At 44.0% G+C, this 27295-nt stretch overlaps 1 protein-coding gene across 14 annotated transcripts in view; it reads left to right on the top strand.

Annotated features, from left to right (window-relative positions):
- Positions 1-27295, top strand: part of MEF2C (myocyte enhancer factor 2C) — a 181436-nt gene that overhangs the window by 61122 nt on the left and 93019 nt on the right. For 10 of the 14 annotated variants that reach the window (XM_082191799.1, XM_082191798.1, XM_082191806.1 and 7 more), the window contains one exon: positions 21987-22183. In XM_082191799.1, the coding sequence (XP_082047925.1) occupies positions 22130-22183 (54 nt within the window). In that variant the 5' untranslated portion in view covers positions 21987-22129. Of the gene's footprint in view, positions 1-19778; positions 20037-21986; positions 22184-27295 lie in introns of those variants that run through there. The other 4 variants (XM_082191800.1, XM_082191802.1, XM_082191805.1 and 1 more) reach the window with 3 other exon arrangements.

Below are 27295 nucleotides of genomic sequence, written 5' to 3'. Positions count from 1 at the left end.
TAATAATAATAATAATAATAATAATAATATCTTATTTATATCCCGCCCTCCCCAGCCAAAGCCAGGCTCAGAGCAGCTAACAACAACAAAAGTTACACAACATTCGAAAATAAATTCAAAATCAAATTCATGGCAACCACTGGGCTAGTTTGAAACCCACCCACCCCCCGCTTGTGTGAACTCTTTTGCTAGTGGCTATTTTTGTTCTGCTCATCATTCTTTGGATCTGTGGATTTGTTGTGCATGCTAATGGTTTGTTACATTCCCTTCAGTCCACCCACCTGATTTGAGCTAAATCTATCCAAAGTTTAATTCTTTGGAAGATGCCTCTTGGAGTCCAATGAATTTAATTGGTATTTTGTACATAGTGTTTATTTATTCACTAAACTTTTGCATAATCATCATCATCATCATCATCTCCCATCACTATTAGGTCTAGGGAATGCCAGGATTGCCTCATAGCCCTTAGACCTTGCAACAGTTCTCAACAAAGCTGTAAATGATCAGTTGTAACAGTTCATGGTCGGAACTGTAAACTCATGGCACTCTGTTCCTAGCTAGGAGCTACTGTGACTGCCCTACTCATTCACAAGCACCATCATTGCTTGATGGGTCATGTCAACACAGTTTGGAGAATTGTGAATCATGCCATATATTTAACTATGATCAGATTCCCAGCCCACATCTGTCATAAGTAAACTTTCTTAGTCTTAAATCCAGTAAGTTTTCAGTAGAATTTGCATTCAGGTGGCAAAATTCACTATTTTAAAGCAAAAACAAAACATTAGCCCATTCTTCCCTAATCTGGTGCTCTCTAGATCTTTTGGACTACAGTACCCATAATCCCTGACTGTTGGCCATACTGGTTGGGCTTGATGAGAGTTGCAATTGGAAACATCTGAAGGACAGCAGGTTGGTGACGGTCACATTAGAGTCATCTCACAGTAGTGTAGGAATCTGGATTCCTGAGGTTTGGGGTGCACAGTTTAGCTGGATTTTGGATTGCAGTCCTGAAGCACATGTGTTTGTAAGAATGAGAATGGACTGTACTTCGACCTGACAAGCCAAAATGTATCACTGAAGGCTCCCCTAACTTAGGGGGTGGTCTGTATTTTCAGATGCCCTTAATACAAAATAGCAGCTGTGGTGTTAGCAAGTCTTGCTACTATTCTAACTACCAGTGGTAACTCCAAAAAGAAATACTACAATTTCTCTTCTGTTTTAAAACCCTAGTATCCAATACTAAAAGACTAATGTTTATTTCTTAAAATACAGGATATTGGATTTGTCTTGGCTCTTCAATCATATATTAGCAGTTCTGGAGCGTCCCCCTCCCTGGCATATGTTAATTGGTTGTTTTCTTTGACAAATTATGGGCTCTTTCTTTGACGAGGCTCAGTTGCAATCATGCTGGAGTCAAGGATGTAAAGTTTCCAGTCTCTGCTTGCATCTCGAACCACTACAAACATCTGCATGTTACTGCAGTGCTGAGTAATGGTGAGATTTGTGTTGGTCTGATTTCCCTAGAGATTCCTCCCCCTCCCCCTGGATATTTTCTGCTCTGTATACTCAGTCTGTTACAGGGTTTGTCCTTCATAGCAGAAGCGTGCCCTAAAATTACCATCTTTTCCTATTACTAGAACACAGTCAGAAAAAGTATACAAAAATAATGCATTTGGATCAGGCCTGACAACTATGACCCATGAAGCCAAAGGCAGTTCACTGACTACTGCCTGGGGCTTCAGAAGTTGCCCGATTTTTCTGCATGCCTTGGAGGAATATCTCACAACTGGACACTCCCCCCCCCCCAATATTGAACTCAATGGTATTTACTTGTGAGAAAATATGCTTCATACTGCACTGTTAGACTCCCTTTTAGTCTACTGATGTACTGCTAAATAAGAGGCACACACCATCAAGAACTTAAGCAGAATCTAGAGTGCAACTTGGAAGTCCCTACTCTATTAGATTCTCCTTGCAACTAGGAACTAATTTAATTGGTTGTTTTAATGATTTCCCAGGTGAAGCCACCCTGTGCTCCAGTTCAGAGGGAGAGGCAGGGTACAAATCTATCCAATTAATAAATAATACTGTGGAGAACCTGAACTTTATGATGACTCCATATCTCCCTTTCTTCATAAAGAAAAATCTAAAATTCCAGCAGAGTAAATTTGGTACTAAAATCTTCAGATGAAATCTGTGAAACTGTAAGGTTGACTTCATGAAATATAAATCACCTTTGGATTCTCTTGACTGTTCTCCCTTCTTTTGCTTCCTCTGGAGAGAACAAGCAAACTCCTCTCTTACACGACCACTTGACAGACACTGGCTTTCTTTTGGTTGTGTCTGAGGCATGTGTTTTCAAAATAAGGAATTGACTAACATTTCAGAATTCAGTTCGTTTCCGTGGAAAGCATGTCTCCTTCATCTCACCCCTCCTTCATCTGAGGTGCATTTGGCATCTTGCATCTTGTCCTCACAGAGACCAGTCGGGGCCTCTAGGAAACCCATGAACAGGACAACAATACTGTCCCCCACCTGCAATTACCAGGAACTGGCATTCAAAAACTCACTGCCTCAGATAGCAGAGGTAGAACATCACCACCCTCATAGCTGGTAGCCAGCAGCCTTATCCTTCATGAACTTGACTTCTTTTAAAGCCGTCCAAATTGCTGGCCATGATGTTTACATATTCTGAGAGAGAATTCTATACTTTACGTATGTGCTATGTGAGGAAGTACTGTCTTTTGTCTGTCTTGAGTCTTCCAACATTCATTGGATGGTCCCCCGTTCTAGTATATGAGAGACCTGCTCTACAATTGTGCCAGTTTGTGGAGCTCTCTGCCTCAGGCGATCCATCTGACTCTCACCTTATGTTTTTGCCTCTCTTTTAAGATCTTTGGGCAGTTGATAACTTGGCTAAGCAAATAATTATTTTAAATACTCTCTTTGTTTTTAATTGTTGCAGAAGTTCTTTTGATCATGTGATGCTGAACTATTTTTTAAAAATTGATTGTGTATAAGACTCCTAGTTGGACATCCATTATTTCTACTTAAGCAGTAGCTAAGTAAGAATGGTTTTGCTATATTTTATTGCCTATGACCTTGAAGATTGGTTAACAATCCTTAGCTAGATGAACCATTGGTTTAAACTCGGAATAAAACTCAGTGGTAGAAAAAGCATACGTTTGCAAAGGAAAATGTATCTCTTTTTTTTTTATTTCATTGTGAAAACATGCTAGTCTCAAAAGACACTTGAGTGGAGTGGATCTTCACAGTGAAAAAAGAAAGAAAAGAGAGACGTTTTTCTTTGCAACCTTGTACTTTTTCTATCACTAGATGAAAGTCTGTTTTGCACTATCTGGTCCTTTGTTATCTCTTTCAGTTCTGAAAGCCATTGTGTTTGACTATATTATTCCTGCAACACGGGGAACATCAAATAGAAAACACTTTCCCCACCTACCCAGCAGTATTAATCGTTGTAAAGAAATATAGCAGATATTCTTTCAGCTGCCATTTTTAATGTCGCATCTTGATGAGACTGTTTGAATAATTCTCCTATCTTTAATGAGCCATTGATTAAAAATATGGCAATGTACTTTATGTGTTATCGTTGACAGCTGCACTGTCTGTAGTGACTGTCATACTGAAGATATGTATATGGAAATGTAAGAAGTCATGTTTTTAAGAGCAATACAACATATGTAGGGGTAGTATCTTTCATGGTCTGCTTCTGCAGAAGAACAAAATGTTGGAAATAAATCACTCTCTGAAGTATTCCTTAATATTTGGGTTAGCAACATGAAGCTGAACTAATCCCCCTGTTCCATATCTGTCTGATGAAACGTTATGTGTACCTTGAAAAATCCTCATCCCACCACCAAACATACACATATACACTAGGACTAGGAAGCACAGGATCTGATGTCTGTATGTACCACTGTGTAAAAAAAACCCACACGGTTGTAATCTTCTTTTCCTCTGAACAATGGGGTGGTTGATTTCCATCATGACAGCATGTGTCTACATGGGGTGAAGACAAGATGTTAGTGGCCTTAAACATGCTCTATGCTAATTAAAATAAGATAATATCAAAAAATTATCATTTTTATTCTGGGGATCCAGTCTTATGGCATGCCATAACCCAAGGAAGAACAGTGATAGCCTCTTTTAACATTAGCAGTTTAAATGAACAAAGAAGGGCATAATTTATATCGCAATAATTGTAGCACAAGGTCATGTGCCTGCGCTTTGGCCTCCAGAAAATGACTAGAGATAAATCTCTGCTGTTTGTTCTTCAAAGCAGAAGATGGAGGGTAGATTCCCAGGCAGGTGTTAGCAGTTTAGATTAAGATGAGCCAGATGTGTCTAGAAACTACTTTTAAGTCTCCGGAGAATGGTTTTCATTCATTCATTTCCCTGGAGACTTCCCAATCAAGGAGCTCCAAATCCTGAGGCTACATGCATTTCAAGTGAGGCACAGCAATGTCCCTCCAAAGCTTTGTACATGAACATGTGTGAAAAAAATAGAGCAGAAAATTAAAGATGCGTTCTCATCATCCCTTCCAAGTGCACTTTCCATGTGTCTTTCATTCCTGTACCCCACAAAGAGTAAATCATTTGTTCCAGTCTTCAGCTAGTTTTGCCCCCAAACCAACAGAGGGTTGCTAATCATGAATAGCTGCTATGCTATTTAATAATAATAATAATAATAATAATAATAATAATAATAGCTACGTGCCCTGGTGTGAACAGACATTTGATCTCCAGAAATGAGCAGGAAGGGTATGGCGATAAATATGATTGCCTGCTAATTCCTACAAATTGTTGCTAAAGACGTAGAAGCAAGAACCAGTTCAGAAGCTGACAATTCCAATGGTTACAGACTCCAAATGTGGGGTGGTGTCCAACTAACATGTTCCATCACTGCAAGCATTTCTGCTTGCAAAACAGGACTCACCCCCTCACACACACCCCACTTTCCTTTTGCATGGGCTGCAGCTCTTATAAGTCACAGTCATGGCCAGAAGTGGTTCACCAGGCAGGATGGAGCTGTCACACTAGTTTCCTAGCAGGTGGGGTGCTGTTGTTTACTGGGAGCGGGTGGATAGGTTGGCACAGTCCAGACACCCTAGCAGAGCCAATTTAGCACTCCTGCTGGTGTGCTTGCACTGCACTGACTGCCCTGCCGTCTCCCCCCATCCCCTCTCCCTTCCGTTCAGCAAGAGCAACACACCTGGCTGAGAAGCTAGCTCCACCTGGCAAGCCGCTTCTGGTTGTGGGAAGAGTAAGATATCATTTAGAATAGTTTATGAAATATAAATAATGGGTTAGATCCAGATTACGTAAATTATGCTTTAGTCTCCTTGAAATAACTGGAACAAGCTATTACAGCACAATAGCCTTCCACTAGAATATAGATCTTTCTTTTCTCCTTTCTTTTTTTTAAAAAAAATACAGTTCAGGACTTATATTCACAAAACTAAATTAAAAATAGGAAATGATATCAAGAGAAAGAAAGTATCAAAAATAAGGGGCGCCAATAAACTCAAACACAATTTGGTATGTTGGCTCTTCTCAGGTATTTATCCATTTCCATCATTTTGAAAGCATAATTGTTTAGATCATGTAAAGCACAAATTAGTCAGCCTCACTTTCTCATACACACACACACACACACACACACACACACACACACAGTCACTTTATTATAATAGGTTCATTAGAAGAGAGGAAATGTTTGCAGAAGACCTTGTCCATTACTTGGGTATGTCTGAGCTACAAATTGATACGTTGTATCATGAATTAGGACTCACAATAGCCTTCAATTGCACTTGATCAGAGGAGCTTAATTGGCATTAAGAAAATAGACCAAAGTAAAGAGAGATGTACAAGTGAGAGGATTCGTCACTTTATTGGATTTCAAGACCCTGTGAGCCATGAATCTTAATTGGGGCCAGTTGGGATCATTTAATAATTGCTGTCAGAAGATCAGATTTAATTCTCTTTATAAAAATACCACAGTGGGATGGAGTTAAGCAAATTGTCATTCAAGGTTTCAAATGAACAAAGCTTTAATTAGGTTGATTAGCCTACTGTAAGGAAGAGGAAAGATACAGACAATTGATGAATCTACTATAAGCCATATGTGGGCCATATATGACAGAATTATCAAATACCTTTATTTCAGTTTGGTATATGTTATTTATCAATATTTATTAATATGCTACATTTCAAGAGTAGCTTCCAAGGCCGTTTATTTCTGTATTTATTTTGTTTGCTTGCTTAAATCCATTGTTTTGCATGTATGTTAACTTTTACATACTATTAAAGTTATTGGAGATTTTCTGGAAATTAATCACTTATAGCACACATTTACCACAAAGTAAAATGGGGCTGACTACAACCTTACCTGAGATTAACCCATTTTACTAAATATGGTTTCCCCCCTGCGTAGATATGCATAGAATTGCATTGCAAAAATTGAAGTATTCAGTGTTTTGTCATAATGGCATCTTCTATGTTTTCTGGCCACAGCAGAATGAAATATTATACATTTTTATACTAATGTTCATTCTATAAATGTGTATCTGTGTGATGTGCTTAATAATGACTAGTCTATTTGTGCCAATAGAAAGTCTTCCTGTTACCGTATATTCCTTCAATGCTCCCTCTAACCTTGGGGCTGTGGAAACTCGCTGTTCTCAATTGCAGAAACTTTGGTGGACTCCATCTCTTCTAAATGTAGAAGCTGTCAGACCTGGGGGGTAGTGTGAGCTCACATGTACATTGTTTGTGTGAATGCTACATCAAAAATAATTAGCACAGGTGTAAACAGCAGTCCAAGTTCAGTGGGGAATGTCCAACATGATCCACACTCTAAAAATGTAGAGGATACCCATTTTGCCCTGCTTTGTCTGTGAAGTGTGCAGTTCCTATGCAAATTTATCCAGTTGTGGGACGCGGGTGGCGCTGTGGGTTAAACCACAGAGCCTAGGACTTGCCAATCAGAAGGTCGCGGTTTGAATCCCCACGACGGGGTGAGCTCCCCTTGCTTGGTCCCTGCTCCTGCCAACCTAGCAGTTCGAAAGCACGTCAAAAGTGCAAGTAGATAAATAGGAACCGCTCCGGCGGGAAGGTAAATGGCATTTCCGTGCGCTGCTCTGGTTCGCCAGAAGCGGCTTAGTCATGCTGGCCACATGACCCAGAAGCTGTACGCCGGCTCCCTCGGCCAAAAAAGCGAGATGAGCACCACAACCCCAGAGTAGGTCACAACTGGACCTAATGGTCAGGGGTCCCTTTACCTTTTAAGCCTCAATTGGGGGATTAGACAAGCACATGGAAGACAAAGCTCTCTGTGGCTACTAGTCATAGTGGCCAGAGGCTGCTTCCAGGAAGAGCAGCACAGTGGCGTAGTGTGGGGGGTGCAGGGGGGGCCGGCCGCACCGGGCGCAACATCTGGGGGTTAGGGTTAGGGGGCGCAAATCCACGGGTTAGGGGGCGCAAATCCACGGGTTAGGGGGTGCAAATCCACGGGTTAGGGGGCGCAAATTACTTGCCTTGCCCCGGGTGCTGACAACCCATGCTACGCCACTGGAGCAGCAGGATGCCTGTGAATACGAGCTGCTGGAGAACAAGAAGGAGTGAGGGCCATTCAGTGCTATTTTTCTAGAACTCAGTGCCAGAATTCACCATGAACGCCTCCCTTGTTCTTTCATAATGGCAATAGCGCCCATCTGAGAGGTGCCAGAACTGAGTTCCAGTGAGTTCTGGGAGAAAAAAACACCTGGGTCCATTGCCCTTGTGTCCCTCCTTGGGCTTTCTGTAGGGAACATGATCTGGACTATATAGATCTTTGACCTGCTCCTGCATCAATCCTTTTACATTCTTATTTTAGTGGAATATACTCCCACCAAGTAGGCTTAGGATTGCAGCTGTAGTTGCTACCCTCTACTATTTCATTCTCTGTGTAGCTGCATGGGGCAGAGAGGAATAGGCTGGAAATAGATGCAGAATTTTGCTGGATCTCGAAAGTTCTCACACTGGAAAGCGTTCCACTGCAACTGGGTGTGGCTCCCATACGTGTTAGTGAATGGTGATTTTTTTCCCCTCACAGGTTGCAGCTTTTAATATTCTTTTGTCACTCTGTATACTAACAGGTTACAAAGAGCCATTTCTGAGAAAACATAATGCACACTGAAGGCCACGAGAAAGATTAGCTAATGTACCTTCCAATTGATTTTGTTTATTTTTTTTCCAGCTTACTCATTATGACAATAATAAAATGAAAAATATCGACAATAATCCTGAAGTGGAAAAAGAAAGTCTTTCCCTCACTGAAACAGAGATTGTTAAGTGAACGGGTGTTTGGTTACTAAAAGCTAAAAAAAAATAAAAATCAGCATGACAGCAATATTTCACCTATGTAAATGAAGTGTATTTGTATTTTTGTGTCAAATTGATACTGACCTTCAAGGAGAAACCCTGCCAAACTATGCATCCATCCATCTGCAGTTATGGACAATGTCAAAGTATCTCCTGTTTGTATGTACACTCCTATAAGTGTCTCTGCATGGTTCTTCATATCTGTCTCGAGAGACAATAGAGTCTGCCTCTGTGGGTGAAATCAAACGCCTGCATTTGCAGCATTGAAGTGACCTCTGCGGGGCACAAGTCTAGGCAATGTGTTGGAGGTCCTGGGCTGCCCATATGGCAAGACCCCCCTTGGCCTCACTAAAGTGGACCAAAGGAAAGCTGAGCAATATGTTTGGCGCCAGCTTGACTGCAGGAGTTGTTGGAAGGAGATGTACAAGGAGCCATCCAACCGTCTTCAGGACTCCACTCCAGATTTGTGTAGAGTTTGCTCCTTAGCCTTTTCTTCTCCCAAAGATGTCCCGTAAGGCAGTGGAGGTTTAGAATAAGAGTTTTCCTTCTTATTTTGGAGGCTTTCTGTTACAATTGCTTCTCCATGCAAGGAACAACCCTGGAAGATGAGCCTGCTGTGAAAGTCTAGAGTAATTTCAGGCTTTGATTATTCAGGACATAATCAGATCCGTGTCTCTTTTGCTAGCAGCCTACATCAGTGTTTGTCCTTATTGATGATCAGACACACTATTTTGTTTATAAAATAATTTCTATAAATGAATAAAATTTATGTCTTTTGGCAATGCGATATGGAAAGATGAAATAGTCCTTTGCCAGAAGGAATACAGTTTTACTATGTAATAAACCTCATCTGTAATCCATAGAAGAATCTATAAAAGCAAACACACGCAAAAGCTTTATAACAAGTTGAAATCATCATCTTCATCATTTAATATTTAGAGTGTTATTGGATGCTGTAGATAAAATCAAATACCGTATTTTTCGCTCTATAACACGCACCCGACCATAACACGCATGTAGTTTTTAGAGGAGGAAAATCCGTAGGCATGCCACCCCTAGGCATTCCCTCCATAACACGCACATACATTTTCCCTTACTTTTTAGGAGGAAAAAAGTGAGTGTTATGGTGCAAAAAATACGGTAAGTACTTGCCCACCAAAGTCTAACCCAAATTTGTAGTTTATACTCAGGGCTGGCCCTACCATTAGCCAAGGGAGGTGGGTGCCTCAGCTGGCTCAAATTGTGGGATGGTGAACAGAAGCAGTTGGAGAACAATATTGTGTGTCTGTGACACATGGTTTGTCCTGCACTCTCTAAGATAGCCTGCTGCCTTCAGTTGCACTGGAAGACAGGGTCCCATCATCAGCTTTGAAGTAGAATTCAGTTATTGCCACTTTGATCAGTTTTTGTACTTGGAATGGGAGAAGGGAGGCATCTTGATTTTTTTGCCTCAAGCAGCAAATCATCTGGGGTTCAGGAGCAGAGACGCAGAGAAGGGAGGAAGCAGAGAGCGAGGGGGAGGAATCCGAAGGGAAAATGAGTGATGATGACGACCCGAGATCTCCAAGCCTAAGCAGTGAGTCAGAGGACTCCCAAAAGGGAGCCCCAGTGAGCAGAGCAAGGGGGGGATCCGGGGGGACACCCCAGGAGGAAGGGAACAGAGGAGATTCAGAGAGTAGCAGCTGGAAGTCGGGACCCACGCTCATAACTGAGGGCGGCAGCAGCTGGAAATCGGGACCCACGCTCAAGACTGAGAGCAGCAGGGAGGAAGGTAGACAGGCATCGGGTTCCGGAGGCTGTCAGCAGGAGGGAGGGCACGAGTCAGGGGTGGTCACGCCCTCCTCAGAGAGCGAGGCAACGGTTAAGAGGAAAGTAGAGAGTTGGGCGCGCGCGCCAAGTTCAAATGCAGCGGAAGCTGGAGCAGTAAGCAGCCCGGAGAGTGAGCCAGGTCCTAAAGCCCGCCGCAAGGAGGCAGAAGGATCAGGGGGGTCAGCGTCAGAGGAGAGTAGAAGGGAGGAGGCCCAGGGGGGCAGAAGGACCCAGAGACGTAGGGAGAGGCGAAGGAGGTGGAGCAAGGCTAGGGTATTAAGCTGGTGTGCAAGAGGCGGGGACTCAGACGGGTCTTCGCCGACCTAGGGCAGAAGGTGTAGAGCTGCACGCTGCAGTTCGGAAATGAAACCTGTAACTTAATAAAGACTCTTATAAAGTGAACGCTGGCGGACTTGGTCCTATGTGAGCTGGGACTGGGTGGCAGCCCTGACAGTAAGACCCGTCTCTCAAAAGCTTCGGACACCTGATATCTCGCAGCGGAGAGAGAGGCAGCTGGAGGAGGGGATCGGTGTTTGGGAGCAAGCTCACGACGGTTAGCAGAGATGACGGAAGCAGAGACAGTTGCAGCGCTGCAACAGGCAGTTACCCAATTGAACGCGGAGGTACTGGCATCCAAGAAGAGGGAGGAGGATGCGGCAGCCGCCTACAGAGATCTCCACGCCAGGTTTGAAGCATGGGTTAAACACGGGCAGCCAGGACCCAGACCGGAGGGGGTTGGGTTGGCACGGAGAGCAGGAGGGCTTGTGGCTCACTTCGATGGGAATTTACAACAGTACCCCAATTTTCGAGCAGACGTAATGTGCGCACTGCAACTGCTGGCAAAAGACTTTAGAGATGAGGAAGAGAAAGTGGGGTTCATACTATCCCATTTGCATGGGGATGCCAAAGCGTGGCTACGCAATTTGTGGAGGGATAAAGATCCGGCGCTTCAGAATGCAGATGCCTTTATCAAAGCGATGGATGCGTGTTTTTTGTCTACTATTGATGTGGATCTTGCCCGACGGGAGATTCATGGACTAAAACAAGGGAGGGCAAGCGTCCGGCAGTACCACGCCCGCTTTTTTGCGCTGGTCAGTGCCTTAGAGTGGGACCGGGATTCGCCCCCTGTCAGAGACCTGTTCTGGGAGGGTCTAAGCTCTGCGGTCAAGGATGAAATTGCAAGGGGGGAGAGGCCCCGAAGCACGCAGGAGGTGGTCCAAAGGGCGCTGACTGTGGGGGTGAGGCTGGAAGAACGTCCATGGTGCAGAGATGAAGGACGTGGAGGGCGCGAAGCAGCGAGAAGTTTCTATTTCGTTCCAAGAGAAGCAGCGCGTGCGCAATCCACACCTCCGCCTGGAGGGGGAGGGGAACCGATGGAGGTTGGAGGTGCAAGGGCTCAGTCAGCAGCCAGAGCCCAAGCACCGACAGCAGTGAAAGCGAAGCCTCCTAGAGGGAACAGGAAGTGTTACATCTGCGAGGATCCAGGCCATTTGGCGAAAGAGTGTCCCCGGAGGCTCCACAAGCACACTGCAGCCTCAGCAATGGTGACTGCAGCAACGCAGCAAGGAGAACCACAGCAGGGAAACGACGATGTCTGGCTGGAGACAGAGGCACTGGGGCCCAGCCAGACGCATCAGTGAAGCAGTCCCCAGCGATCTTGCAACCCACGGACCCCCTCCCACCCAAACCAGTAGTGCAGCTCACAGCGTCTCTCCAGCTACCCGATGGCGTCACTATCGAAGTGCCGCTTTCTGTGGATTCTGGAAGCAACGCAGACTTTATAGCGCAGGATTTTGTGGAGCAGCACGCTATACAGCTACTGCCTGCCACTCTGCCCCTGCAAGTCGTCACAGTGGATGGCAGAGAGTTGCTAGGGGGGCAGGTGGTGAAGCAAACGCCACCGATGGTGATGCGCCTTGGCAACCACAGGGAAGTCATCAGTTTTAATGTCACCCAACTGTCGGACACGCCCATTGTGTTGGGCATGAGTTGGCTGGACAGGCACAGTCCGACACTGGCTTGGTACCAGAGACAGCTGATCTTCGGCTCCTCTTATTGCGCAGAACACTGCATCCTGCCCAGACAGGAGGGAGAGGAGGAGGAATCACAACTGCAGTTGGGAACGTTGCAAGCAGTCCCCCACAAATACGCAGACTTTCTGGAGGTCTTCTGCGAGAAAGAGGCTGACAAGCTACCACCGCACAGGCAATATGACTGCAAGATTGACCTCCTACCAGGGGCGACGCTGCCGAAAGGGAAGCTGTATTCCATGTCTGAGGACGAATTACAGGAACTCAAACAGTTCATAGATCACAATTTGCAGCGCGGTTTCATCCGGGAGTCCAGGGCAGTAGGGGGCAGTCCTGTTTTCTTCGTGAAGAAGAAAGACACGCCCCAAAAAAGACTGGTGGTGGATTTTCGCCTCTTAAACAAGATGACCAAGCCTTCTGATTTCCCCATGCCCAGGATTGACGACCTACTAGCGACGGTGCGCAAGGGACGCGTGTTCACCAAGTTGGACCTGCGAGGTGCGTACAATCTCATCCGCATGAGGGAGGGCGATGAGTGGAAGACAGCCATGTTCACGCCTCTGGGCACCTACGAATACAGAGTGATGCCGTTTGGATTGCAAAACGGTTCTCACTGTTTCCAAGCTTTCATGCATCATGTGTTGGCGGGACTCCTTTACAAGAAGTGCGTCTGCTTTCTGGATGACATCCTGATATTCTCCGAATCGCAGCAAGCCCATGACCAAGATGTTCGGGAGGTGCTGAAGAGGCTGCAGCAGCATAGACTGTACGCCAAACTGGAGAAGTGCCAGTTCGACACGACGGAGGTGGATTTCTTGGGTTACAAGTTGTCGGACAAGGGGCTAGCCATGGACAGCGCCAAGGTTCGTGCGGTGTTGGATTGGAAGAGCCCGCGCAACCGGAAGGAGGTCCAGCGGTTTGTCGGCTTCGCCAACTTCTATCGCAAGTTTATCAAGGGGTTCGCGATGCAGACGGCGGCCATTACGGACACGCTAAGCTCCAAGAAAAAGAAATTCATCTGGACGGAGCAGGCGGAGCAGTCCTTTCAGGCACTCAAGCGTCTCTTCGCGTCGGAAGAGCAACTGCTGCATATCGACCCCAGCAGACCGATGCGGGTAGAGACAGACGCGTCCGATAGAGCAGTGGGAGCTGTCCTGCTGCAAAGGGACCCACAGGGGGTCTGGAGGCCGGGAGCGTTCTACTCCAGAAAGCTCAGCAAGTCGGAGCAGAACTACACCATCTGGGACAGGGAGTTGCTGGCCATTCATGCAGCTTTCAAGGCGTGGAGGCACTTCCTGATCGGCGCCAAGCACACGGTGCAGGTCTGCACGGATCACAAGAATCTGGAGCACTGGCGCACGGCTCAGTTCCTGAACCAGAGGCAGATACGTTGGGCGGAGTTCTTTGCTGACTTCAATTTCCGAATAGAGTACGTCCCAGGCGACACCAACGTCATGGCGGATGCACTGTCCCGCAAACCGCAATACCTCGAAGAGGCGACGCCAGCGGCAGCCATGCACATCTTCGCGCCAACAGCGTGGGCGTGCGCTTCAGCCACAGTAGACCTGGATGCGGTGCGGCGGGCGTTGCAGGACGACTCCTTCGCGCAGGCGAAGATGGCAGAGGTGCACAAGGGCACGGCGAAGGGCGACGAGTTCCAGATACGAGACGGCTTGCTCTTACGTAAAGGGGCCATCTACGTGCCGGGAGACGAACTTCGCGCCAGGGTACTGCAGCAGCTGCACGACGCACCCACGGCCGGGCACTTTGGCACGGAAAAAACGGTGGAATTAGTCGCAAGGGACTTTTGGTGGCCCAGACTGAGAGGGGAAGTCGCGGACTACGTTGCGAGGTGCGACACCTGCCAGAGGGCCAAACCGGTGCACAAACCACCGGCGGGACTGCTGGAACCGCTGCAAACGCCGTTTGAACCGTGGGAGAGAGTGGCCCTGGACTTTGTTACGGATCTACCCAGCTCGAGAGGCAAGACAGCTGTACTAGTGGTGGTGGACTTGTTCACCAAGATGGCACATTTCATTCCGTGTGCGAAGGTGGCCACGGCGGAACAAACCGCCAAACTGTTCATAGATCACGTGTTCAAAGTGCATGGTCTGCCGCGGTCTATCCTGTCCGACCGCGGGCGCCAGTTCGTCTCGAATTTCTGGCAGAAGCTGATGAGTTTTCTAAATGTCAAGGTCGATCTGGCATCAGCAAGACACCCGCAGACCAACGGGCAAGCAGAGAGGGTCAATGCCATCATGCAGCAGTACCTGAGATGCTATGCCAATCAACAACCTGCGACCTGGGTGGATTACCTGCCGCTCGCCGAGTTCGCTTACAACAACACGAAGCACGTGTCCACAGGGGTGACGCCGTTCTTCGCCAACAATGGGAGGAATCCCAGAACCTTCCCGGGACGGGAGAGAGTGGGGGACGGAGAACCACAGACGGCGGACGCGTTCGCGTCAGAGTTGCAGGCGGTACACGATCAACTCAGACGGCAGCTGGAGCTAGCTAAGCACGCCTACAAGGTGCAAGCTGACAAGCACAGGCGGGTTGGCGAAGAGATCCAAGTGGGAGACTGGGTCTGGTTGGCAGCCCACGCAGTGCCGACCAGGTCACTAGCCAAGAAGAAGTTGGGGCACAAGCAAATTGGTCCGTACCAAGTCGAAGCACAGATCAACCCGGTAGCCTTCCGACTGGCGCTGCCGGAGGGTTCCAGAATGCATCCGGTGTTCCACAGGTCGGTGCTCACTCCCTACAAGGCACCTCACAGATTCCAGGAGCCAGGGACGGCACCGAGTCCGTTCCGGGAGCGGACGGAGACGCGAGGGGTGACGCAGCAAGACACCATCAACGAGGTCACGGAGATTTTGGACTCCAGATGGGGGGAAGAGGGAGTCGAATACCTCCTAGCCAGAGAGGGCACCCGGGCCAGCGCCAATAGCTGGGTGCCAGACTACGCTTTGGAGGAACCCCTGCTCAAGGACGAGTTTCATGCCCTTTTCCCACACAGACCCATGCCAGCGAGCTTCTTCGACGACTGGTTGTTCACGCCCACACTTTCTTCCAGCACGTTCCATGGATTCGACTCGGACGGGGAACCCGCACTGAGCACCCGTTCCCCAGACGGATCGCCGGCGGGTTCGGCGTCAGACACCTCGTATTGGTGGGACGATCGACCGGAGGAGCAATGGCGCCGGAAGTGGCTGGAGATGCCAGGTCGAGCGACCGACGCAGAGACTGACATGGACGTGTTCGGGGAGGACCTTGGGTTCGAGCACGGCGGTACAGAGATGGAAGCGGAACAGGTCAACGTCGGCGACCGCGAGGAGGAAGACTCGGAGGTCTTCAGTTGGCGGCCAACCACGGGGAGCGAACTGTATCCGGCATTCCCTCCCGTGATGATGGAGCACCCAGCACCCACACCTGAAAGCGGGGAGGGGGGAAGGGGGGGCTTCGAGGGGGGGATGGATGTCAGGGGTTCAGGAGCAGAGATGCAGAGAAGGGAGGAAGCAGAGAGCGAGGGGGAGGAATCCGAAGGGAAAATGAGTGATGATGACGACCCGAGATCTCCAAGCCTAAGCAGTGAGTCAGAGGACTCCCAAAAGGGAGCCCCAGTGAGCAGAGCAAGGGGGGGATCCGGGGGGACACCCCAGGAGGAAGGGAACAGAGGAGATTCAGAGAGTAGCAGCTGGAAGTCGGGACCCACGCTCATAACTGAGGGCGGCAGCAGCTGGAAATCGGGACCCACGCTCAAGACTGAGAGCAGCAGGGAGGAAGGTAGACAGGCATCGGGTTCCGGAGGCTGTCAGCAGGAGGGAGGGCACGAGTCAGGGGTGGTCACGCCCTCCTCAGAGAGCGAGGCAACGGTTAAGAGGAAAGTAGAGAGTTGGGCGCGCGCGCCAAGTTCAAATGCAGCGGAAGCTGGAGCAGTAAGCAGCCCGGAGAGTGAGCCAGGTCCTAAAGCCCGCCGCAAGGAGGCAGAAGGATCAGGGGGGTCAGCGTCAGAGGAGAGTAGAAGGGAGGAGGCCCAGGGGGGCAGAAGGACCCAGAGACGTAGGGAGAGGCGAAGGAGGTGGAGCAAGGCTAGGGTATTAAGCTGGTGTGCAAGAGGCGGGGACTCAGACGGGTCTTCGCCGACCTAGGGCAGAAGGTGTAGAGCTGCACGCTGCAGTTCGGAAATGAAACCTGTAACTTAATAAAGACTCTTATAAAGTGAACGCTGGCGGACTTGGTCCTATGTGAGCTGGGACTGGGTGGCAGCCCTGACACGTGTTTATGCTTGTAGGCAAGGTTACAGCTTCTGTATGACTTCAGTGTTTGTGCTAAACTTCCTGTTGTAAAATGCATGCTCTCCTGAGATGAATTTAGCAGATTAGAATGAAATCCCTTGCACATCTTTTAATGTGGCAGACCAGTCATAAGATCAAAACACATAAATGTAGGTTATGTTAAATTTCTGAACTGGAATGTTTGAGACAGATGTTTGAAATCTTCGGATGACTCAGATTCACTTTATTTATTTCTTTTAAAAATAATGGCTTTCTGCCCAAATTAGATTACTGCATATAGTGGAGCGCACTGTTCGTGTATTACAGATCTAGTGCAGCAGTAATGACATCTAGTGTATAACTGTATAATGAAAAAGTTGTTTTAAAAGGGCCAGATTCTGGTTATATCCTTGTGTGATTGGTGCCAGGGGAAATGGATTTGGCAACGTCTATACTGACCCATGCCAGCCTCTATATATTTAACAGCAGCATACAGATCATGTCCCATAATAATTTCTCGTTGGTGGTGCTGGCTGGACTGGATGTAAGTATTCCAGGTTCAGATTCCTACTTAGCTGTGTGTAAAACTCTTGGTGGCTTTGAGCAAATCTCTGTCTCGTTCAGCCTGATTTATCTCACAGTGTTATTTTGAGGTGAAAGCTATGATCTTATACATTGTTATTACTAGGGAGTAGGTTACATTGGAAACTGTGGGGTTTATTTCTGAATCAACAGGAATAGGATGGGCAGAATATATGTGTAGCAATATGTGTTATGGCTAGCATCAAACCATAGATTAGCATGAATTTAGGATACCCAGCACTCATATACAAACACTGTGTTCCGCATCTGCAGTTCTTCATTGTTGGGCTGCGCCATGACCTGCGGTTGTTCATGGTCCTATAAGGCAAAACTGTTGAAGCATTCTTTGTATAATATTAACTAGACTTTTCTGTGCCCATTGTCATATTGCTGCTCTCTTTCTGGCATCAGTTGGGCTTTCTCTCTTAGTGTCAAATGTACAGGCTGTGCTTTTTGAAGGAACAGAAGCAAAGCCCCTTGTTCATCTTTGAAAACAGAACAGATTTTTATTTTTATTTACAGGGCAATCTGATAGATGTTTACTCAGAGGCAAGTTTACTTGAAGTCAAGGGGGCCTGGGCATAGGATTGCAGTCCTATTCACACTTACTTGGGAGTAAGTCCTAGTGAGAATTACTTCTGAGTAGACCTATCTATAGGACTGCGCTGTCAATCTCTGCCCATGACACAAGCTTGAGGGTTCTTTTGTTTTTGTTTCAAATGTAAGAACTGTTACATTTGAATGTAAGAATATGTACAGCCCAGGGAAAATGGGGGGGGGTGCTATTTTGGGGACACTTTTTGCATTTTCTAACAAAGCTTCCATCACCATTAAATAAGTTTTCCCTCTGGCTACCACTTTGTTTATAAATTGGATGTATTGAGAGTCCTCCGTTTTGCTGCTGCTTCTTGCCCCTTGGGTGACTTGTTCAAAGGGACCTCTGTCTGGGGTGTTATGCAGCCGAGCAGATTCAGAAAGTTCTGTTCGCAGGAGGAAGTAAAGAGTTTTGGTTCCCATTTTGCACTTCTGGAACAGTTTAAGGAAGGAAGCACCTTTACACCTTTTATTGTTCGTGGTTGCTGACATCATCTCCTTCCCTGACCACTCAGTGCGTGTTTCCTGCTATTCTGTCAAGATTCTTCTGTGTTAGTGAGCGGGAGGGAGAGAGAAGGAGAGAGAGGGGGAAAATGTGTGAGAGAGGGAGTGAAGAATGGCTGTCTGCAGTGCTGCATCTGCCCACTGGAACTCAAATCACTCTTCCCTCAACTATCTGTGCCTTTGGCAATCGTAGAGCGAACAGAAGCCCGCCAAACTGAAGTTCCTCTTTTTAGTAAACAGTCTGATTTTATTTTATCTTTACAAAAGTATTTGGGTTTCCAAAAGGGGGAAAATGCTGAAGGCTGTGATTTTGAAGAATGTTAATATCTGAATAATGAAACATCGACATTTTTTTTAAAAAGATGCATTTGTTTACATATAACTCTGTCATTAGCCTGGAAGGTTTATTTAATGTGGACACTATTTTGACAGGGCTTCTGGAATAATTTTAACTTGCCATATAGCTAGTTTTGCCTAGTGCACTTTTTTATTTTAAAATGCAGTCTGAGGGTTTACGAAGCACTGCAATTTTTCTAACACTTGTAGTGTACGTACCTTGAGATAACACCCTTTGCAACTCAAAGCATCTTTTCCAAGTTCCAAGGGCAGGTGGTAAGGAATTCTGGATCGCCTTCACTCTTGGCACAGATCTTTAAAAATATTTTAAGGTTTATGGCTATTTTGTTTGTCACATGATGTATTTTAATTACTTTTCTATGTACTTTGCTATATGGTTGGGAGTCTTGCCCGTACGTATAAAATAAGATGGATCCTATATTCATGCAGTTTTGCAAAAATGTATGTGTGTGTTTGTGTGTGGTGTTAATAAAATAATGCATGTTAAAGACAGAAATCGTGAAAAAGACAAAATAATATGGTTTTGACATTAAGCTGGATAGAGTGCGGGGGAATCCTAACAACGATTTTTTAGTCAAAGCAGTAGCACTAGACTGCAACTTCCCTAGCTATAGAACTGCAGTATTTCTGTGTGGTGTGGGCTTACATACACGCATAAGCATGTATATACGGATTAAAACAGTTGACACATTGTTTCTTGTTCCTCAGCCTATATATATATGAGAAACAACAACATAATAATTGGACTCAATGCTTCCTTTTTAAGCCATACAGGCTTCTTTTCCCCACCTCAATCTCCCGCCTCACCACTTGTCAACAGATTGTTGCTGCGAATGGGAACAATGATTCAAATTCATCTCATAACTTACAATGATGTACATTTGGAGTTCTTTCGATGTACCCGGTGAGCTTGCCCTAGATTTACGTCTGCTGAGTCCAAGAAGTGTTTGTGGAACTATTTGGAGAATATTTTTATGTAGTTGTGGAATGTTTAATGTTCCTGACACCGGGCTGTTTATAATCTTCTTCTTCTTCTTCTTCTTCTTCTTCTTCTTCTTCTTCTTCTTCTTCTTCAAGCTCAGTATGAAATGTGGAACTGCTAGTTGTGTGGGAGGGACTCACCACGTTGTTACTTCACCAGGGGCTCTGCATCCTTGTCCTAACAGACGAGAGTGTCAGCATTTTGTGATCTCTCCCCCGCCCCCCTCCTCTTTCTCATTCGGCTCCAGCAGCTCGATCTGTAAAGCAGTGCTCCTCTTGGCTAACCCCGTGTCACCACTTCTCTAATCTGTCCACTCTGACCTTCCACCCTCAACAAAGCGACAGCTTAGGCAGGCATAGGACTGTAAGCCGATAGTGCCTTGGGCTCCACGTGAATGAAAGGAAGGGAAATTGTTCCATATGCATTTGCTGTGGATTAGTCTATTGGCTTACTGTTGTGGAGAAAGCCTGTTAGACTTCCTGCACGTACATGGGAATTACCTGGCTTTTTATATCAGAGGTAAGCTTGACTGTTGGGGTTGGAGACATGCGGCGGGGGGAGAGAAACTCCCAAGGAAGCAGTCCAGCTGAGAGAAGTTGAAAAACATTCAAAATGAACTTATTGTCCTAGTCACCAGCAAATGTCAGAGAATGCAGCTTTTCCAAAACATGCTTAGATTGTATTTAAAGTGCTTTAGAAAAAGAAAAAGAATCTACTACAATTGAGCGTATGCACTCTTTCTGTGTTTCAAGAGTAATGAAAGCAGGTAGGGTTGTTTTGTCAACTCAGACTGCATAAAAGTGAGTTCATTAACTATTTTAAATGCCTAAAACTGCAGAAATGATGGGAGTTGATAGTTTCGTTTCTCTGCTATACTGTAAAGTAATGATACTAGCACTGGATTCCTTAAGACTTGGTGGTACAGTGTAAAAACTAACTTATGGTGTATAAGATTTGGAGTTTGTGACTGAGTAATAGCCTTCTAATTTTTTTTTCTTAAGAGCCCAGAACACAGAATAGCTGTAAAATAAACTGACGGAAACAAAATGAGCACAAAACTGAAAATTTGAGAAAGCTTTTCCGATCTGAATTTTCAGGCCAGAGCTTCAGAATAGTGTTACATACTGTACCTTTGGGGATAATTTAACAGGTTGGCTATAGGAAAGCCAGTCTACAGTTGAGATTGCACTGTCATATTTTAACAATCTTGTGAATTAAGAAATCATTTTATTGGAACACAGTGGTGGTGGAGGTGGTGGGGAATTAGGCACTAATAAATATAAATGCAATTTTCGATTTTTCTCTATGTGTGCTAAAATTTGTATTTTAGCCTATGTATGTCTACTCAGTAGTGAGTCCTATTGAGTTAAATGGGAGCTACACTTGGGTGAGTGTGTATAGGATTGCAGTCTCAGTAGACATACATAATAAACATTAATGTTTGCAATGTGCTACAGGGAGATATTTGATTTTATCCACATAACTGTCATACAGCTTCCGCTTGTGACCTTTTGCTTATTTTTCCAGCTTTTGATTTGCTTTTTATGTAATGTTTTGCAACAGTTTTGAATGAATCCTCTGGTTTATTTTTTGTGTGGAAGAATATTAGGAACACATTGTCATGTGTTTATGAGCTTTCTTTTGCAGTTATGACTCTTTATGATGTGATTAGTTTTTTGCCCTTATGTGTGAAGGAACGGTAGATGCGTGGATTATATTAACAACTGCACCAATTATTACACTTATTGTAGGTGGAAATATATACAAATATATTTAGTTTGTAAAAAAAAGCAAAAGCTCACTTTTCAATATGATAGAGCTAAAGGGGTATTTTTCTCTTGAACTATTTCATCTGCAGTCATTCTCTTTCTTTTAAAAAATGGAATATAAGGTTAAAGGATTTCGATTTGGCTGACATTTCTCATATATCAAATAGTACTTTAATAATGGTCTAGCCTAGTTTGCATAATAAGAAACATTATCACCTCTTCTGTTTTCCTTCAAAAGTGAATTAGCTTGATTACTTAGCTTGCACAGGTATGGAAAGGTTCATTAACTCCCTGATTTAGGTAATTTTTCATATTTCCAAGGAAGTCTTACAGAATAGAGAAAATTTGCATCTATGAGAAGTATGAGTGCATGCACTTTAATTGTTTTAGTGATGTCTTAAAAGCTTTCTTCAGCGCTTATATCCAGAGCCTAAAATGTATGTTCCCCACTGAAAGAGCATCTCTTACTTCTGAATAACTGTCTGTAGGATTGAGGTGCCATAGCTACAAAACAAAACAAAAATCCAGTTTAGCGCAATTACTAATAATAATGCCTAATCATTTCTGACTTTATTGCTTATTTAGCAGTTCTGCATTCAAAACCACACTTAAGCCAGTTGGTAAGATATCACAGTAGCATCGTTCTATAAAGATTATGTCCAAATAACTCCCTAACACTTCATTTCTTTTGTGTACTTAGCAGGAACGGATGCAGGGGTCTGTGAATTGAATCGCGTAAGTGCTGAAGAAGGATTCTTGGTTTGAGGAAACAGGAAAGAGGAAGGAAAGATAAGAAGAAAATACACGAGTGTAGGAACGAACGAGAGAAGAAAAACGGGGACTATGGGGAGAAAAAAGATTCAGATCACAAGGATTATGGATGAACGTAACAGGCAGGTAGGTTGCAAAATAATCCTCTTTGCACTTCACAGTCACATCATGGCATAAGTCAGATCTGTGCTTTGGGGTTAATGTTTTAAAGGGCTCGAAAACATCACATCTGCATCATATATCTGACATTTACAGTAATATTTGCATGCTATTGTCTGTGAAGCTTCAATATTTTTATGCATATTGTTGCATGTTATACACTTTAAAAAAACATTCTCTAGTTTTAATATAATTCAAGATCCTTCTGTTGAGGATATATCACTGTGACACCTCAATTGTTGTGTAAGATCAGCTCCTTTCTATCAATTGCAAACTACTATAATTCCAAAACTAACTTTGCTTAGATTGAGACTGTTGCCAATTGCAATTTCAATATTTATTTTATAAACCAGAAAAGCTCAAGGGGGTATGTTGTGGACCTGATCAAGCAAATTTTATTATTTTTCTTTGTATCCCCCCTGTCAAAAATCTGTCATGGACTAGGGTTTTTAGTCATAAAATTTTCAGGCAGAATTTCAGTCCTGAAATACTACCAATAAATCTGACACCTATATGACAACCATAAAATTGAATTAAGACTTTAAGAAAAGTTTGTTACTTCCCTTTTAAACCAGAGTCAACCTTATAGTAGAAAGGTGTTTGCTTAGACAATCCAATGTACAGAGCAAGAAAAGTACAGAAATAACAACAACAACAACAAGAAGAAGAAGAAGAAGAAAAGTGAGACAAGCAAACAAGCAAATAACATTGTAGCTTCTTACCTATTCAAGAAGTGGTTTGTGCATGTGTGTTATAATTATTTTTACTCTATCCAAACCTTCCCACAATATTATAGGATAGGTCATGATAACTGCATGTTAAACCGTTCTTTTATAGTGCAGATGTCGCCGTAAAACACACTCATACTTTACTGTTAAGGCTTTAAAAGGCTCTGATCCAGAGAAAACTGTGGGTAACAAGGTGTTGCTGACTACCAGCAACAGGCAGGTAATAGCTATATGAATTATCCCCGAGGGATGCACATCCCCCTTTTTATTATAAAACTGATGAGAAGACGTCCTCCCATCTGCTCTGTGCAGTGCTGATGTCTATGTACATTTCGATGCACATCCAATCTGTGCCAGCTGTGTGCTGAGCTCTGTATGCAGAGTTCTCACTGGAAGCCGTGTGTAGAGTCCCACATCCCAGCTATCTGTGTTGGGGCTCCTTGCATCTTTCACCTTGTTGTGTTCTTAGATTTCAATCCAACATGGGCAACTTGTGTAGCTGGAAGCCAGCTTGCGTGCATGGCCCTCCGCTAGCTGACGAGCCACGTGCCCCTTGTAGAAAGAACCCAACATAGAAATAATTTATTGTTCTAATTTTCAAGCAAGCCTTGTATGAAATTTAAAACGCTGCAGTGCAGGCATAACTTGCCCTCTTCGTGGCAGAAAATCAAGTTTCAAATAAAGCAAACAATGATAATATTTATGATTGATGCATTCTGAGTTTTCCCTGTAGGTTACTTGTTGCCCTGGGCCAAGCCAGAAAGCAATAATTCTGTCAATACCAAGCCACCATATTTGCTTTAATTGTTTATAGCTAAGAATTTAAATTAAAAATGGAATAGTGAGCAGCATTAAGCATTTAGACATCAGTTGTTTTGTCCATGAGAATATTGCCAGTTTGTGTAAAAAAAAAAAAAATGCCTAAATTAAATTAAATTAAATTAATTGTTGAGGGGATTAATATTTGGCAAAAAAGAAGCTTATTTTGATTTTTACTATTTAAAATATGGACAATAGTTCGGAAGCTATTATTTTATTCAAGTGTTACTTTATCAAGAAATAGAACACTCTTACTTCCCAGAATATGAAGGTCCATTGGCCTGTTAAGTTTGGCACAATCATTTAACTCATTCATATTGAATCAATGGGTTCGGGCATGATTTCTGTTTATGGAATTGGCTTTCCAAAGCAGTTAGATTTGCACAAGGTATTGCACGAGACTAAGTTAACCACCCTTTAGTCCCATTAAAATCAATGGGGCTAAGGGCTTGTCCACACTTTCACTTGCCCTGCCACTTTTCTCTGGGGAAGCATGCTACTTGCATCTGAATCTGAGCAAACTTCAATCAGGTTTTCCATGAACTGACGTTTGCCCCGGTTCAGCGGTAAAGAGCTGGTTTTCCCGGGGAAAGCAGTGGGGCAAACAGAGAATCCTTCTGACTTGTTCATAGAAAGCACAGGGCAAGTGGAAAATCTCTCGGACCAATGGATGAGCTTTTAGTCATGACTAGCTTGTTTCATTTTAACTAACTTCCTCAGGATCAAACCCACAGTTGGTCATTTTAGATTGTACAGTTTTAGGATCTACGTGTTTGATCTGTAGACTGTAGACAGTAAGATACAGTTAGAAGTCTTGAAATGAACTACAATATAATCTTACTCTTTGGGCACTATAAGGGAAAGTTTCACATTCTTTACAGAAGAAGAGCACCGGGAAGGATTGCAAGCGTAAGGGAAAGGGGAAATGGCCACGTCCTCAACATAGGAAGTGTCCTCATACCAAATTCACCCACCTAACTGAATGGCAGGTTTTCAGAGAAGGGACATTCCCAGTCATATCTGGAGATGCTAGGAGTTGAATCTTGGGCCTTCTGCATGCAAAAGAGATGTTCTACAGCTGCGCTATGTCACTCTTCACTTACTGTGAGAAGAATATACAGAAGACACGATTCATTCAAAGCTAAGCATAAGTCCTGGTCACTTCCATGGTGAATTTCAGAAAGACTTGTTTTTTTCTCTTGAAATCAATGAGGCTTGAACTTTGCATCCATAATGGCTCACTGAATGTGCTCTAGATTTCAATGATTTAGTAGAGAGAGTGAAAATCCTGACCTGGAAGACATCAGGATTTGTCTTTCCTCTTAAGCTAGCCCTGCAGTTGCAAGATGAACTCATGAAACTGATTTACAATTACGGCATTAAACTTTGCTTGCCATTTTCCCTTTGTGACTGCATGTCACACATTCAAGGTTGTGTTCTCAATCTTCCCTCTCTACAACTTAACAATGTTAGAATTGTTTGACTAGTTTTAAAATAGAAGCTGAGATTCTCAAGACCTCAGGTGTATTTAAAGAACCCTAAAATCATATGCTGTGGCAGATTTTTAGTAATGCTAAAAATAATCTAGTGTGATTTGATAGTTCACTGAAGTAAAATTTGCAGGGTTCTGCAACCCTTGCTTTTGAGTATACCTGTGTTTCGAAGTAACACTGATTTGAATCCAGCTATGTAATACTCAGAACTCACTGAAATTGATGGACTTAGCTTTGAAATTAGTTGAATGCAACCCACAAATCTTGCTATTGTTTTAAGCTTATTTTTGCCAGAAGGTGTAGAAGGGGATGCCCAGGTAAGGAGTGTAATATGTGAAATGTAAAGACAAATCAAAGATATCCAACTCTGTATTTTTCCCTACAGTACACTAATGTAGGGGCAACGGGTAAGAAATAAATTTAATCCCGTTTGCATTTATAGGCAAATATACCTAATCTGCATTTTCCAAAACAATATGAGAACTGAAACACAGCCATCCTTTGAAATTCACATTCCTCCAGTTCATTGCAGTTCTCCAGCCAAGTAATGTGTACAAAGATGCCAACATTTGTGAAAACAACCTACAGAGATGCACCGTATCAGGGGGAATTGCTTGCAAAAAATGTATATATTAAGCAAAACTGCATTAAAAATTTGGCTCTTAAAATAAATGTACACTAAAATATCAATGTATTTTCCCTTTTTTAAAAAAATCAGAAAACGACATGGAAATGTAGAGAAAAATGAGCAGGAACAGAAAGAAAGAGAAATTTTCTGATTCACTCATCCCTATTAGGGGCTAGAAGAACCTTCTGGGAAGTGGGGGACTGGCAGATAGGAAGGAGAGTTTAAGCTAGTCCAACCCTTTGCAATACATGAATCTCAGCTAAATCAAACATAACAAATGGCCATCCAACCTCTGCTTAAAAACCACCAAGGAATGAGAGCCCACCACTTTCCAAGGGAGTCCATTCCACAGCTGAACAGCTTCTACCGTGAGAAAGTTATTTCTGATGTTCAGTTGGAATCTCCTTTCTTGTAACTTGAATCCATTGGTTCAGGTCCTACCCTCTGGAGTGGAAGAAACAAGCTTGTTCCATCTTCCATGCAACAGCCCTTTATATATTTGAAGATGGCTATCATATATCGTCTTTTTCAGGCTAAACATACCCAACTCCCTCAACTGTTCCTCATAAGGCTTGGTTTCCTTAATCATCTTGGTCCCCTCCTTGTTTGCAAGTGAGAAGTGGCATAATATCCAGGAAAACAAATATTTGGCCTATTGTCCTATTCACACTGACCTGGGAGTAAGTGTTACAGAACTGAGTAGGATTTATATCCAAGTAGGCATGCATAAGATGGCACTGTTAGACTTCTTCTGGCTCACAACACAGAGAAGGAGATTGTCTTTTCCATACATTTCACCCTTAATATAATTTTATTCCTTCACAATGAAGATACTGTTTCTTTTTGTATATTCCTGCTTCGTGTAGCTAAGCACAGGAGTACAAAGTTGCAAGATGGTACCCAGCAACTCACGAAACTGTTTAAAATCACAAAATTAAAAATACAATACAATAAAGTTTCGTGCAACTTTGTTTTTGCTGTTAGGAAGGGAAACATGTAACAGAAATATATCAACTGGAGCAAGACTTGTGAGTTAAAATACAATCAGTAGATATTTAGAATATTTTTCTCAGAAGAGTTACCTTAACTCATTTTAATGTAGCTTGAGCTTTCATGGGGAAGAGATTTTCAACACTGCAGTGAAACATTGACCCCAAAACAAAATCCTACAACAAACTCTGCTGCCAACTCTTTCCACACATATAGGACTGAATGATATAAATTACAGTATTGCGTAGTTATACTACCCCTGCAGTGTTTTTAGTTGATTGGCAAAGCAATTCTATGGTGGGGTGACAGGAGATCCAAAATGGAGTCCTGCCAGGTTGCAGAGAGGGATTGACAGCTATATATTACCCTTTCCACCTTTCCCCCTCCCATTGACTCAAATGGAAGGGATTTAATTTGGCAG

This window comes from Podarcis vaucheri (assembly GCF_965113315.1).
Source record: "Podarcis vaucheri genome assembly, chromosome: 11".
Lineage (NCBI taxonomy): Eukaryota > Metazoa > Chordata > Lepidosauria > Squamata > Lacertidae > Podarcis > Podarcis vaucheri.
This window is presented reverse-complemented; position numbering and strand designations above follow the sequence as displayed.